This window comes from Melospiza georgiana, chromosome 3 (genome assembly GCF_028018845.1).
Source record: "Melospiza georgiana isolate bMelGeo1 chromosome 3, bMelGeo1.pri, whole genome shotgun sequence".
Lineage (NCBI taxonomy): Eukaryota > Metazoa > Chordata > Aves > Passeriformes > Passerellidae > Melospiza > Melospiza georgiana.
Genome location: NC_080432.1, coordinates 9,665,945 through 9,681,933, shown reverse-complemented (window position 1 = coordinate 9,681,933; position 15,989 = coordinate 9,665,945). Strand labels below are relative to the sequence as shown.

At 43.7% G+C, this 15,989-nt stretch overlaps 1 protein-coding gene across 3 annotated transcripts; it reads right to left on the bottom strand.

Moving 5' to 3' along the window:
* Window positions 1–7,092: 7,092 nt before the first annotated feature.
* COQ3 (coenzyme Q3, methyltransferase) lies at window positions 7,093–13,882 on the bottom strand. Of its 3 annotated transcripts, none has more exons than XM_058020188.1 (7): window positions 13,792–13,882; window positions 12,759–12,882; window positions 12,229–12,381; window positions 11,974–12,073; window positions 10,152–10,394; window positions 8,789–8,948; window positions 7,093–7,387 (listed from the first exon to the last, which is right to left on the bottom strand). In XM_058020188.1, exons 1-7 carry the CDS (start codon window positions 13,880–13,882, stop codon window positions 7,170–7,172), a joined length of 1,089 nt encoding a protein of 362 aa, XP_057876171.1. In that variant the 3' UTR covers window positions 7,093–7,169. The 3 variants fall into 3 exon arrangements, with proteins under 3 accessions (XP_057876171.1, XP_057876172.1, XP_057876173.1); XM_058020189.1 differs by having other exon boundaries at window positions 12,759–12,856; window positions 13,792–13,843; XM_058020190.1 differs by having other exon boundaries at window positions 12,759–12,852; window positions 13,792–13,810.
* Between the last annotated feature and the right edge of the window lie 2,107 nt (window positions 13,883–15,989).

Genomic DNA, 15,989 nt, shown 5'->3' with positions numbered 1-15,989 from the left:
CACTGAGAAATGCTGTTCTGGTGATTCTAAATTCAAGGAATTGTTTTTCCTGGCTGCAGAACAGAGGCCTCTGGACGAGTCTATGGTCAGAGAATCACCTCAGTATTCCAAAGCTTTGTGCTCTTGAGAGGTTAGATGGTCTTGCTGTTGGGATTGGGAGGGCTGAGAGGAGGATAATGAGCACATACCTCTCTTTCACATCAAAAGGCAATGTGGTAGTGCTTTGTTTAGAAAGAACAGCATAGGGGTTTACTGGTTTTTAACATCCCTGAGTGTGGGAGAGACACAGTGCTCAGTGTTCCTGCAGCAGCAGCGAGCACTGGGTGGCTGTGGATGTGCCCATCCAGGTCAGAACCTCCCCAGTTACAGCTGGGACCAAGGCAGGGAGCACCCCAAAGGGTCCCCCAGGGATAGCCAGGTCCTGTCAGTTCTGTAGAGCATAGCTTGGAGGTGGAGCAAGGAGGGCAAGGTGCTGAGCTGCCACCTCTGCCGCAGCTGGAAGGCAAAGCCCCGTGTGTCAGTGCTGGGGCTATGCTCCATCACAGGGCATTTGAGGCACATCTGCTGATTTACATGTGAGTTGGATACATCCTTCTGAGCTATCCTTTATTGTATGTTTCATTTACTTTAATTATTTTATGTGTGCAGGTTGTGTGTGCATATTCTAACTCAGGAAAATAAACACCATATCATTTTCTCTATCTTCTACTATTGTAAGTTTTTATAATACAGCTACCATACAAGGCAATGTTAGCAATTCAATCTCCCAGTTATTAATCTCCCAGTTATTTTGTGATTGTTTCTGGTGTGGGGGGTTTTTTTTTGTTTGTTTGGGTTTTTTTAGGGGGGGGTGTTGCTTTGCTGGGGGTTTTTTAGTTTTTGTTTTGTTTTGTTTTGTTTTGTTTTGTTTTTGTTTGTTTGGTTGGTTGGTTGGGTTTTTTTTGTTTGGGTTTGTTTTGGGTTTTTTTTGGGGTGGGAGGTTTAACATACCTCATGAGAATGCAACAGATTTTTCAGATTTATTAATGGAACACTAATGGTCTTCACAATCCTTTTAGGAAGAAAAAAATATTATATCTTTTTAGAACAAGTAAGTGAATATTGATCATATCACTGGAGTGACTCCATGGGGGAGTACAAGCACAATAAAATGGAGATCAAAGTATGTATCCTGAATTCCTAATGCACTGAGAGGTGGCTGTGCAATTAATGCTTGTTTGAGCCCAGACAGGTCAGGTGATTTTACAGTCTAGGTGAAATCCCAACCCTTCTAGCCCTATATTCTGATATAACTTGACATTTTATATTGCTTCATTGAAACACGTGTCAATAAAAATAAAGTTTACCATCAGCACAAACTTTAAGTGATTAGAATTTTTTCCTATGACCTGGAGAATATTGTGGATGAGAAATCTGTCTGCAACTCATGGTTAGTAAGTCACCACCTTTCCTTCCAGGAGCTCAGCAAGGGTGTAGGCATTTGGAATGAGCACTGGAGGTTAATGTGCAAGAGCAAGTGGGAGGCTGTGAACTCCGGAACTTTTATGCTTCAGCCTGACACAGAGCCCCTCTCCATCATCAGCAGTTCCATCAGTAGTTCCCCTTCAAAGGCACACCAGAACCAGACTGCCCTCTCTACACCTCTGCTTCAATTTCTCCTCTCCATCAGAATCATACTTATCTTCCAGACATTGCTCATACTCCTTCCATTTCTGACTTTTCAATGCTCTCTCCCATTCCAGGCACCACTCCTGGGCACCTCTCAAACCCCTGCAAATGCAGAATCAGCACCCACGTACTAATTCATGTTCTGTCTCACTTTTCCTCCAGTCAGCTTCATCAGGCTAATTACAGACACTGATTCTTCTGACTGCTGAACTTCTGGACTGCATGGCATTATTCCTTTCAAGCATTTATAAAAAGTGTATGGAAAATAAGTTTATTTTTTTGTTGCCTTTCTTTTTAATTAAAGCTGAGATTTCAACAGAGTGAAAAACTTCAGAAGCCATTTTCAGAAAAACTTCCTACAAGATATTCATTATTTTTATTTCAGCTCACAGCCATTGCACAATTCCTTTCCCACTCCTTTCTCTCTCTTTTTTTCCATCCCCAAGGAACCTGACACAGGGTGTTAGTGGAAATGTAGAGGAAAGAAATTGTCAAGTCCTGCAAAAATGGTCATGAAATGTCACTGGACCACAAAGGAACAATAGGCAATAAGATGGCATAATGGGAACCATGGAAACTTCAAGCTGTATTTTATTTTAAAAGGGGATTAAATGCAGATCTCCTCTGAGGCTCTCATACTACTCCAGTTGGGCTTGAGCACAATTAATGTGTCAATTATTATCTGAATGTGCTGTTCCACACACAGGCTGAGCCAACCTAAAAGCTTACTGCCCCTCAAGGGGCTCTTCTGTCCCATCTTCTCCCTCCATTAACTCCCAGTGCTGACCTCCCAAATGGCACTAGTCCTCCACAGTGGGAAAATTCAGCTCCCTGAACAGCCCAACCACCAGCAGCATCCAGGGAAACACAATAAAATAGGAAAGAAAGCAGAAAAAAATTACACCTCAGAGAAGAATCAGTCTGAGCAAAGAGCTGGGACTGTGACCATGTGGAGCAATGTGGGAGAGATGAAACACAACAAGCCAAACCACAGCTGAATAGCCAAGACCACCCAGAACACCATTGTTTGCTCTGCTGGATTTTTTTTTTCCAGGACCAGCTTCTTACTCTGATTTGTTTTGTTGCAGGAATAAATGGCTGGTAATAGAAGAGTCAAGGGTATACAACCAGAAATAAACACAGAGGCTGAAAAAGACCAAGTTCCAAATATTGTTTTTTCCCTATCCCAAGGCAAGAATCACCTCTTGCCTCACCCCTAGTCCTGGTGAACCTGGGTGCATGCCTGCTGCAATGACATTGCTTCTTTCACCTCCTACCACCACTATTCCTGTAAGCATTGAAGCTATAGCTCCATAAACATGGATAGGCTGCAAAATAAAAGACAAAACATTTGCAAATTCATTTTATTTAAATTCTGTCCATTTCAATAGCATCTACGAAATTTCTGCAGCAGCTGGGCTAAGAGAAGTGTGAAAATGTCATTGGTTTTCTAGGCACAGATTTTAAGAAAAAAGTTTCTGGAGCACAAGTGCATAGTACATATTCACAGCACAATACTGATTTAGATTACTCTGTGCCAGTTGGACATTTATGAAAAAGGTAGGGATGTAAAACACCAAAACCAGTTCACAAGTGTAGGATATTTTTGTACTGTTTGTTATCTCATTAAAATGATTTCTACTGCATTCTATCATTACTGCATTTAAACAAGGTTGTTTTAAACAGTGGGATGAAATATAGCCAGAGTAGTTAGGATAATCCCCAGGAGAAGAAAACTGAGGGGTAAGGACTGGGGATGGAGCATATCAGGACATCTGGAAACATACTAAAGGTACAAGGAGTTGTTCAAGCAGTCCCAACTCATTTGTCCACACTGCTCTCAAAACTCTCCCAGTCTGACAGGGCTCCAACACACATGTAGGAGCAGAAGATTAGATGCTTGTGGTAAGGTTTTTGTCAAAACCAGAGGTATCCATGGATAACCAGGTCCATGTGCTTGTGGTTTAAATGCCAGCCATTGTTCATTAGGTACAGGATCCCTCTTGTCAGCTTGGACAGAGAACCCAGGCAGCATCAAAGGAGTTTTTTTTCCTATGTGCAATAGAAATAACAGTGAAAAAAGCAAAACAAAACACCCCTTCCCTAGATGGTTCACAGTTAAATGAAAAACTAAAGAAAGTAACAAGTAATTCACTTTAGAATTGGACTTAATCCATGTGTGTCCCTCTCAAGTCAGAATATTCTGTGAATCTATGAAGTGAGGAAAAACAGAAGGAATGAGAAAGCCAGGATAACAGCTAATCACACAAGTATCTGGACTTAGAGCTCCTAAATAAAACAAAATCAGCTCTTTCTGTGACAGTTTTATAACATTATTTTTATTTCACCTGACAAGTCTCAAAACAAATCAGTGGAGGAGGGACCACGTCGTGGGGGATGTTTTTTATCGGCTACATCAGGAACCTGTCCAGGTCTCAGTGCTTTTCAGAGCTGCTGGCAAAATTTGAAACAAGAGTCATACATTGTAGTAACTTACATTGATGTTGTTAATTTGGTTAGGGGAACTCACTGGAGCACAAGGTTTAACACACCTGAACACAGTTAGGAGCAAAGACTACTGGTTATTTCTTTTGACTCATTTTCTCCCAGCATCACTCCTCTCCTGAATGCCATGCACCACGCTGCATGCATGACCAATGGAGCAGAGACTCCCTTGCAGGACAAAGGCAGACAGGGAATGATGTGCTCCTCCTGTGGACAGCATCAGTGAAACCAATAATGAATTGTTGCTGCCAGTTCCACCACCATGCTCCAGAAACAATGTTTGCCACAAAACTCCATGTGAACTCAGAAATTCACATGTAGTGGTAAGAGCTGTACAGATACTCTCAGACCACTTATCTAAGAGAAAATTAAGGGGTGACAATTCAATATTGCAGCTTATAGAGGTACTTAAGTGTAAAATGAGAATGTTAGGACATCACTGGTGAGGTTCCAAGGTTAAACCACTTCAACTGATGAACCTTTGCAACAATTTCTTTACTGGTGTAGTGGCTTCTCCATCACTAAACTCTTAAAATCAGTCTTCTTCTCAAAGCCAAGCTATAGCCCACAGAAATATTATGAAGCAGAACTTATTGTCATGGAAGCAATCACAAGAGACACTTCTTCTTTATCTTTATTAGCTATGAATAACTGTTATTTTCATTATAAATTAACTATATTCTACTGGGCACCATCAAATCCATCAGGAAACTTGGATCTGAAGGCAACATGCAGATACAGCAAAGCAGGAAGAATGCAAATGTGTAAAAATTAATGTAGCCCATCACACCTCTACAGCAGGAAAAACGCACAAGCAAATAAAACAGGGAGAAAAAAAAGAGGGGGAAAAAAGTTTCATTTTCATCCCTACAAACAAAAACAAGACACCTTTCCAGCAGTGTACAAACAGGAAGGAAGGAAGTGGCAGAAGGAAGTGGCGGAAGGAAGGAAGTGGCGGAAGGAAGTGGCGGAAGGAAGGAAGTGGCGGAAGGAAGTGGCGGAAGGAAGGAAGTGAAGGAAGGAAGTGGCGGAAGGAAGTGGCAGAAGGAAGTGGCGGAAGGAAGTGGCGGAAGGAAGGAAGGAAGTGGCGGAAGGAAGTGGCGGAAGGAAGGAAGTGGCGGAAGGAAGGAAGTGGCGGAAGGAAGGAAGTGGCGGAAGGAAGGAAGGAAGGAAGGAAGGAAGGAAGGAAGGAAGGAAGGAAGGAAGGAAGGAAGGAAGGAAGGAAGGAAGGAAGGAAGGAAGTAAGTGGCGGAAGGAAGTGGCGGAAGTGGCGGAAGTGGCGGAAGTGGCGGAAGTGGCGGAAGTGGCGGAAGTGGCGGAAGGAAGGAAGGAAGGAAGGAAGGAAGGAAGGAAGGAAGGAAGTGTCGGAAGGAAGTGTCGGAAGGAAGTGTCGGAAGGAAGGAAGGAAGTGTCGGAAGGAAGGAAGTGTCGGAAGGAAGGAAGTGTCGGAAGGAAGGAAGTGTCGGAAGGAAGTGTCGGAAGGAAGTGTCGGAAGGAAGTGTCGGAAGGAAGTGTCGGAAGGAAGGAAGGAAGTGTCGGAAGGAAGGAAGTGTCGGAAGGAAGGAAGGAAGTGTCGGAAGGAAGGAAGTGTCGGAAGGAAGGAAGGAAGGAAGTGTCGGAAGGAAGGAAGGAAGTGTCGGAAGGAAGGAAGGAAGTGTCGGAAGGAAGGAAGGAAGTGTCGGAAGGAAGGAAGTGTCGGAAGGAAGTGTCGGAAGGAAGTGTCGGAAGGAAGTGTCGGAAGGAAGTGTCGGAAGGAAGTGTCGGAAGGAAGGAAGGAAGTGTCGGAAGGAAGTGTCGGAAGGAAGTGTCGGAAGGAAGGAAGGAAGTGTCGGAAGGAAGGAAGTGTCGGAAGGAAGTGTCGGAAGGAAGGAAGTGTCGGAAGGAAGTGTCGGAAGGAAGTGTCGGAAGGAAGTGTCGGAAGGAAGGAAGGAAGGAAGGAAGGAAGGAAGGAAGGAAGGAAGGAAGGAAGGAAGGAAGGAAGGAAGGAAGGAAGGAAGGAAGGAAGGAAGGAAGGAAGGAAGGAAGGAAGGAAGGAAGGAAGGAAGGAAGGAAGGAAGGAAGGAAGGAAGGAAGGAAGGAAGGAAGGAAGGAAGGAAGGAAGGAAGGAAGGAAGGAAGGAAGGAAGGAAGGAAGGAGCAATCATAGACAACACATGAAACTTTCTAAATAAAGTTTCTAAATAAAGTTCTGTTTCATTGTAAATTACTTTTCCTTACCTGGGCTCTAAAACATTAAGGACAGGTATGGCACCTGTTATAGGACAGACTGCTAATGTGTCATCATTCTAGCATGGAGCTCTGGTTGCTTAGGAAAATTTTCCCTGCAGATTCTCTTTATTTGGGCAGAGGGAGAAGTTGAAAAATAGGCACAGATACAAGTATCTTTATGGTGAAGGGGCTTTCACAGCTTAGGAGCTCTGGTCTCAGAGACTCTTCTTCCATTTCACAGTTACAGAAAGAGCAGAAACAGCAGGACTCAACAGTAAAGGTTTGCTATGTTGTTTCCCCTGCTCAGGGAGAAAGGTGTATTACAGAAAAAAGTCTTTGTAGATCTTGAGTGTTTCATATATTTTTACAGAATTAAGGATCTTAAATACTTAAGGCATTTTATTTATTGTACAGCATTGTGGTTTTTAACTCACTCTACATCTATGCCATTATTCTGTGGAGAACTGAGTCCCAGCAGGACTGAAAACACCACCATATAATAAAGCTCCCTCCAAGCTACCAACAGAATAATTTGCATTTCCCTGTCCAACAATTTGAAACTAGTTTCTCATGAAAATACTTATTCTTTAAAAGCTTTGCTCATTTCAATCTTAAAACATTCCTGAGATAGTGGGCACTTGATTTTTCTGAGACCACCCTGAGTATTTGGCCAAAAATAGCACGTGTATTATTGATGCAAACAGGACACTTGTTGTTGGCAAAGGTTTTATTGTGTCCATCTGACTAAAAGCTCACTTTCTGTTCTGGTGACAGTCCATCAGCACACAGTCAGACAGCGCTGTCTGGGACAGTGCCAGCTGTGCCAGCTGTGCCTGAGCTCTGCTGAACATCTGTCTGAGGCAGGGTGTCTGTGGTGTGTGGCTGTGGGGCAGCCCCGGCCCTGACGGCGTGCAGCGCGTAGTTGAGGCTCGTGCTCTGCACCCAGCTCCAGGAGCCCGAGAGCGGATTGTACAGCATCCCCTGCACGCTCCTCACGGAAAAGCCAGCTGGGAAAGAAAGAAACCACATAAAGCAACGGATGTTCTTAAATATTGTAGGTCACTGCAAGATCAAAGCTCTTTAGAACAGCAAGTCTGAAACATGCTTCTGGGCTGGGGGGGACACTGGCCTTTGTCAGACACCCCCACATGCAGTGCCACTGGCATCGCTGCTGACAGCAGGTCCTGCTCCTGGCACTGGCTCTGCGCCAGGCCCTGCCCCAGCAGCAGCTACAGGGCTCTGCTGAAACCCCAGCCTCACACCTCCCCATCTGGCTGCCTGGTAACGTTTTCTGGAGGTGGAGACATGCTTCAGGTTGACATCACACACCTCAAAATCAAAATCTGAGCACATCTTTGCAAGGATTCTTCAGATTCTCTTTAGGAATGGAAAAATGTAAGAAAAGGGCAGGTGAATGCCATCAAGGGCTCGGTGCAAAGAAAGAGTTATTTATCACTCCCAGCTGAGCAGCACTCAGTTCACTGCATGGATCTGCTGTGTCCCACCAGGATACAGGATGGAAGGCAGAAAACAAACACCCTATCAAAACAAATCACTCCACTGCACCTGCTTCTCCTTTCAAAGAAGAACTGAAAAAATCACCAGTATGTGAACTAGTATTAGTCATATTTCTTATGGCATCACTGCAAAGTGCCAGGAAAAGGCCTTGCCAAGAAAATAGCTCCACTCATACTTCAGCTTCTTTGCAGTGAACTAGAGCAAAGTGAAATATTTGGTGAGAGGGTTTTAAAACATCTGTGGTGAAGGAGGGCAGAAGTCTTCCCAGCTCAGTGCTTTGTCTATTTTAAAAGCAATCAGACCAGGCTAACTTAATTAGAAATAATTAAAATCAGTATCACAGAGTTTCTCAAGAACTGACTTATGAATTTGTGGTAGGTTTCATCTTCACATTTTGGAAGAAATCTTTTAGTAACATAGTATGAATAGAGAACACAGAGCAGCAAACCAAAAATAAAAATGCCTCCCTCCCAAAGGAAAGGCAACAAACAATGCGGTGGCAGCAGTGCAGCCCCAGAGTGCCAACACAGTTAATTCCTCAAACCTGACCTAGAGCTTATGAACCACTTCAGAGCACACATTCTGTCACCAGAACACAATGGAAAACATTGGAGTTTTTTATTTAGGCTATTAAACAGAGGGCAGAGAACAGTGATTTTGTTCAAGTAATCACTGCATTCTTAGAATTCAATTTAATTTATTTTATGCAAAATCCAGTAAGCAGCAGTGTCTTTAAACCAGGAACCACACTCTTAATATATGACTGTTAACTGAAGCAGGAAAAGCTGTGTATTGTTGCCAGCACCCACCCCACCTAACTTATCCCTTTGCCATTTCTACAGGAACCTTTTGGAATTCTCTCTCCATTCCCACCATGGCCTGAAACTTACTTGATTCCAGGAGACGCTCCAGCTCTTCAGGGGGAACAAATTTCTCCCATTCATGTGTTCCTTCTGGTACAATCCCCATTATTTTTTCTGCAACCACAATTCCCAGGACATAGGACAATTGTGTTTTATTGATTGTCGTAATGAATAAAGAACCTTCAGGCTAATTAAAATATTAAAATGTTCAATTAGAAGAATTTTTTTTGGTTTTTTTAATGGTAAATTTAATCACATTAAGACAAATAATTTGTCTATGTCAAAGTCTACACAATGCAAGACTAAGAAGTAATTTCATCCCAGGATAGATATTTCTAACATTTTAATACAAGAAAGAATATAACTTTTCCTAACAGTATGTCTCAGGAATCTTCAAAGAATCAACATAATCAGGTCTTGGGTGGCCAAAAAACTATTCCCTATCCCAAAGAACACCTAGAAAAGTCACTTATAATATTTTCTGCTCATGAAATGGATAAATAAAAGGTATTAAAGCATAAACAATATCTATTGTTTAAAAAAAAATCCAACTAAGCAAAAAACCAAAAAAAACCCCACAAACCGCTTTTTTAATTGAAACCAAAGTAAAATGTGAAATACTTCCTTAATTTCTGAGACTGCTGAATGCCATGCCATGCTTGTTTTAATAATTATATGGGCAAAGAAACAAAGCCAGAAACAAATTCTTAGTCCTTAAAGGACTGTTTGTTAGAAATAAGGAATAATTTCTTTGTCCCTAGCATAGCAGGCTGAAAGTTAGTAGTGCATTCAACTGAAATAATTAGTATTTCTTCTGATGACCAGAAAGACAAAGAGATCAAAGAAAAGCTCCCACTTGTGTGCTGAGCTTGCTATCCTCCTTTTGCAAATGACCTAGTATCAAGATGAACAACAACCTGACTATCTCCAAAGCCTAACCAGGAACCTTTAAAAGCAATCCAGGATCTCTCTCATGTGATGTGATGCTAGTGCTGGAATAAAATCTTGTGTCAGAAACATCATTACAGAGCTCCCATGCAGTCTGAGCCACAGCTGTCCATCAACAGCAGCACTGCCACATTTTCTCTCACCTGTGTGAAATCAGATGCACCCAGATTCCTTAGGGTCCTGATGCAATGCAAACCTGCAATGCTAGGTAATGCCTTAACACTCTTCTGAGGCTAAATTGGAGAAATAAATTTCCCCTAACTGTGGTTACTGAATTTGGGAAGATATATTTGCATCATGGAGAAGAATGGAAGGCACTTGTAGAACATTCTTCTGACTTAGTGGAGAAATGTGTGCAGATGTGTTTTCACACTCTTTTTAAAAAGCCACAACAATAAAAGAAAATAAATATTCCCAATAATGAAAGCAAAAGCTCTCTTACCTTTAACACCTGAGAGCAACACTTGATAAACATTTCAAGGTCAGCCACATGCTCCACTACTTCAGAAGCTACAATTACATCAAAGGTTTCCATAGACTCTTCCACAATCTCCTCCAGTGAACTGGACTTGTACTGTATTCTCTCGGCCAGGACTGGATCAAATGACTTGTGCTGATCTGCTGTTCTAATGTTGTCCTCCACAGGATCAATTCCAGTAACTGAAGCTCCCAGTCTACCTAAAGGCTAATAAAAAAGAGTGTAATTTATTCTCTGCATGAAAACAATTTACTTAAAGGTTTCTGAAACTTTGCAATGTACATACAAGATGCAGAATGCATCAACACAAGACAAACAACAGTAAATTATGAGCTCTGATCCAGCAGTTTTATTTTAAATGTTTATTAAAGCAAAAACACCTTTAGATTTGGGAAAGGTAGTGTTAATTTTCTTACAAAATTATATAGTGGACTATACACACATCTAAACTGTCTTTTAGAATAATTTGTTCTCAATTCATTTTGTTACAGCAAATAAAGATTTCTTCCACTACTACTCTCTGATACAGGAAAAACAAAGAGGGAAAATCAACACAGTAATTAAAGGGGAGAAAACAATGCCCTATTTAATTACTGTCATTACTTTCTTCAACATCCACCTGTAATGGTAAATCCTCATATCTTTTTAATGGTCACTTAATATGTGATTATCTCTGGGATTTTCTCACTGCTGAGAACTAAACACTGATGTTTACTAGGATAGCATCAGCCTTGGCTGTCACTCAGGTTTCTCCAGTGTCTTCTTACTCCAAGGTTAGCACCTCAGTCATCACCTCTTCTGAAACTGACACAGGCTGTAGAACATGACCACATGTATGATATTCCAACCTGAAATTCACCAGTTGCTCAGCCTGAGAAGGTGATGCAGCACACCAGTTTTGTCAGCATTGCTGGAGGGACCCCTCTCACAAGACTACAAGATTTTGCTCAAAAGAGGAGAAAAAAAACAAAGAAAGAAAACATGGGAGAAATTCAGGTCCCTTTGTAACACCTCACTTCAGATGCTGATGAAGTTCCCAGAGTAAGGCAGCCAGATGTGTAACCCTAAATTCACAAATCATCCCTAGTTCATTGATGGGGCACAGCACTGTTCAGAGCCTGTGGGGACAGTGTTCCACCACAAACAGCAACTTCTCAGTCCCAGGTCTGTGCAGACTTCTCTGGAAGCCACTGTAACATCAGCCCCTTTACCACAGCAATCTCTACTGACACAGGAGAGGTATGATTTGGGTGCTTGATGTTATTCCATGCATTTCCCATGAGACCAAATTAAAGGTGAGAATCCCCACCCCCATGTAAAACACTGAAGATAAGCAGTTCAAATAAATGAATGTGTAAGAACAAGTTTATGATAAAAATTGTTTCTTTGGTAATGAGGATGTCATGATTCCAAGTATTCCTGCCTAGACTTATAAGGTAAAAAAGAAAAACAAAAGAAGAAATATTCAAGGACTTTTTCATCGTTCTTCCCCTCTCCTTTACTTTACAGTGCTTGAAATCTTATTTTCCTGATTTAGAATCTCAGAATTTTCGAATTTCTCACTACCAACTCCCTCATTCTCTGTAAACTACCACCACTATGCTAACCAAATACTCTATGGGCTTTTTTTTGTATGAGTGCACTGCACTCTACACAGTAACTAACACATCATAGAAGAGAAAAAGTCCTCCTCGGAGGACTAGAAATTAAGCAGTGTAATTAGTACAACAATTCAAATACCTTGCACGCCTTTTCAGAAGAAAACTCAGAGCTCACTGTTTCTTACCTCACTCAGCAGTCCTCCTCCACAGCCCACGTCAAGAATCTTCATTCCTGAAAGTGGACTTCCCAGATGATAATTACCACTCATGCTCAACAGAGTATCTCTGAAAGAAAAGGGATGTGATTAAGGTCGAACCCACAAGGTGCTTCAATAGATGCTGTGGCTATCTTAAGCACTGGTAATTGGCTTTTTTACAGTATTTTCTGAGGTCATACAGAAATAGTACATATAAAAAAAAATCTGTCTTCAAAACCATACCTAATAAATGGCACTCTAATATCATTCATAGAATGAAGGGCTGCATATTCTCCTTCTTCATCCCACCACTTATGTGCAAGGAGCTGGAATTTTTTCATTTCCTTTGAATCCACTGATGAGTGTGAAGTGCTGAAAGGTCTCTTCACAGTGAAACTAAATAATGAAAGCTGAATGTCATTAAACCAATACTAATATTTCCTGTCAGCTGAAATATGGGAAAAACAAATACTGCATCAGAAAATGCAAAAAGGTAAAACTCATGTTTCTTTAGAGATTCGAGTTCCACTTGTTTACCAGCATACAGATATTATACATGTATGGGTAACATATCTTCCCAAACAGATGGCTGCATGCTTGTCATTTTTAAGTTGGCAATTAGTAAAACAAGAAGAGGCCACATCAAACATTCAAATGTGTGAGATATAAAAACGACTCCACATGACACTGGCACGAAGTCACGAAGTCAAATTAAATTGTTACAGAAAAGAGTAGCCCTCATCACACAGGGTTATTTTAGCTACAATACTTACATGTTGCTTTTCATTTCAGTCAGAGAGACAGGCAAGCTACTACCAAATTTCAGTTGTCTTTTCCTGTTGGAGTCCTGAAGGATATCTCTCAGACCTGTCTGAAAAGACAGATCAGCATGGTCATCTGCATAAATAAAAGACATCCAAATGGAAAGCATCAGTTTTACAAGAAGTCAGAGACAAAACACCTAGCTGTAAGAGTGCTGCTCTAGCAGAACACTAACCATGCAAATCTTTGCACATTTGCTCACTATTGTACTTAGGGAATTGGGGATTAAATAAAAGAATGTATGCTAGTTCACCACCCCCATAGTCCTCAAACAATGTACAATAATTTGTACATAATTTCCACATTAGGAGACTGAATGGAAAGAGCTTTTTTGCAACTGAAATGTTTCAGTTAGCGTAAATTTCCTCAAAATGTTTACCCTGACCGTGAGCTGTGCACACACACACACTCAGCAGTGCTGGGTTTATTATGTGTTGGAAAGAGACGTACACAGCTGCACAGTCATTTTGCATTGTACGAACCGGTAAGGAAACCTATGCACAAAACCCCCACGGACGGAGCACAGACAGGCCAGGAACAATACGCTGCAATTGCTGTCCGCTCCTGCTCAGCCCACACTGGCTTGGCGAACACTCGCTCACACCCAGCTGCTGCCTGGTCACCAACAGCCCCGAATCACAGCGATGCCTCGCTGTACCCAGAGTAAACCACCCCTGAAAACGGTTTTAGACCGCAGTGAGCGATGGAGCGATCTAGACACCTCCGGACTGCAAAGGAAACAACACCGGACTGCAGGGGAACAACACCTTCCCGGCCGGCCGGCGCCGGGCTGGGAGTGCCGTGGGACGCGGCCGGCAGCTGCCAGACACGCCCGGGGCCGCAGCCGGCCGGAGGCTTGCGGGGCCCGGCTGTGAGGGAGCCGGCGAAGCGAAGCGCCGTTTCACCGCCCCTGCCCCCGGCCGCGCCGGGGCCTCCCTCCATCCATCCCTCCCGCTCTGCCGCGCCCGCCCAGCGCCCGCTCACCGCCCGCAGCCCCCGGCAGCACGGCCGCCGCCCGCCGGCGCCGCAGGGCGCGGGTGAGCGCTCGGGCCGCCCCGCCGCCCCATACGGCCATGGCCACCGCCGCCGCCGCCGCTCTCGCCCCGCCCCGGTCCGCGGCCGGCGGTGCCGGCTGCCTCGCCGGGCGGGCGCCGGGAAGGTTCCGCCCGGTGCTGGGGCCGGCGCGAATGGCCGCCCCTACCGTGGCACTTGTCTGGAGCAACTCTGCTTAAATGTGTGCCCCGTCATTGCCTTGTCTTGGAACACGAAAAAATCCGCAAGCAGAGGCTCGTTCGGATGACACAGCGACGAGCCCATAGCTTTCCGCCCCATCCATTACCAAGAAACACACCGGGCTTTCAGGGCACGGCTCAAAGTACAAGGGTCCTCGCTTCGGGGCAGGCTCAGAGGGAAGCGATCCCAGCAGCCGGGAGCAGAACCACTGGGCCCCAGCGTGTCTGGGCCTGGAGCAGCCCCCTAATGGAACCCATCCGAGCTGGCCTGGGCAGCTCCCTCAGGGGACCCATCCGAGCTGGCCTGGGGCAGCTCCTTCACGGGACCCATCCGAGCTGGCCTGGGGCAGCCCCCTCACGGGAACCAGCCAAGCTAGCATGCCGCTGCCTCTGTGAGAGGCTGCCGTGTCACGGTTTGCAGATGAAGTCCAGGCTGTGGCCCAGGAAGGAGAAGGGTTTCTGCTTTCCCTGCTCCCTCGCAGGTACTGCTGCACAGGGACCCGAACTGAGGTGAGTGGCCCTGGCAGTTCAGGGCTGATACACACAAATGGAAAAGAATTAAGCGAGTTTTTTTAAAGATTCATTTTCTGACGCTTTATTGAGCTGTAGGTCCAACAACAACGCCCAGTGAAAACCAGAGGTGTCTGGAAGGCAGCAGTGCAGAGCAACGCAAAGGTAAGCTGTGAAGCAGCGCTCCGTGCCTGCCATGCGGATGATCCCAGCCGTGTTCCTGCCTGGCTGTGCAGATGCTGGCATCCACAGGCAGGAGGCACGGCCTGCACAGCGCCAAGGGCAGGAGCATCCTCCGGGCTGCAGGAAATTTGGAGTGCAACCAGTCCTGGCTTGACTTCCCTCTAGTGCCAGCCTGCTTTATGAACTGACCTTGCTTGGTAATACAACCCTCACTGCTTGAAATCTGCCTGTTTACAGGTCTCCTGTAAATACAGTATAATTCATGTAGTAGTTAAAGTCTGGATTATTTTCTTTTTAAAGCTAAATAAGGCCTGCTGAAAGGGCTCAAAAAAGCTTGACAGCAATTAAACATATGGCAAACCTGCTTAGTATGTACCTGCCTCACTTTTCTACTCACCTGCCTTCTATCCAACAAAGCTCACAGTGCACTGGAGTTACAAGTCATTAATAACACCTCAGAGCTACTGAAAGTAACAGAGCTCCAACAAATCCCTTATGGATAGTCTCCTTAAGACACAAAACTAAGCCTTCCTTCAGGGCATGCATCCACATATTTTCAACTTCATTGCTTGTCATTCATTTAGCAAAGCAAACACAAAATCTGAGCAAGAGAGCCAAATCTTACATTGCCATTGCTTTTATATTTTTGATTTTAGAATTGCTTACAAGCAAGTAAATACATGCACACTGGGCATGTATTCTACTTAACAGGACAAGCTTGTTCGAAAGTAGAAGTGGCTATTCTATGAGACAGAGCCTCAAACACAAAACAGAGTTTTTGTTATTGTGCCATATTTCAAAACACATGTAGTTGCTCAATCTTCAAAGTCAGAATATTTACCCTACTACTCTTTTTTAGCCTATCCATGGCCACAGCTAATTCTTGTTCTTACATGGTGTAGCAGGCTCCTTGGGGTACATACAGACATTGGCTTGGTTGTATTCACCTTCAGAACAATTTGCATGGAAATCATTATTTCATTTGATTCCACACCATCCCTCATTTGTTAAAAAAAGTTTTCAAGGGAAATGCCTCCAAATGTCATGTTGCTACACAACATTCAAAATCCTATGTATTGCTTCCCTGTAGTGCACTGAAATGTTTTTGCAGCATTCATTTTAAAACAATACATTCCCATTTTTGTATGTATTTGCACATTTTAGGATAACTTCAGGTGTATGGAATTAAAAGAGCAGTTGTTATTTTAGCTTCTTCTGGTGAAAGACATTTCTAAGGGGAGTTTCCAAAGCCCAAAG

Excerpts from the sequence above, each read along its gene's own strand:
- COQ3 (XM_058020188.1), bottom strand. The coding sequence starts at position 13,882 with ATGGCCGTATGGGGCGGCGGGGCGGCCCGAGCGCTCACCCGCGCCCTG. Across the intron at positions 12,382-12,758 it reads ACTGAAATGAAAAGCAACAT|TTTCACTGTGAAGAGACCTT; the intron begins GTAAGTATTGTA and ends TTCATTATTTAG. Across the intron at positions 8,949-10,151 it reads GTTGCTCTCAGGTGTTAAAG|CCTGAAGGTTCTTTATTCAT; the intron begins GTAAGAGAGCTT and ends TATTTTAATTAG.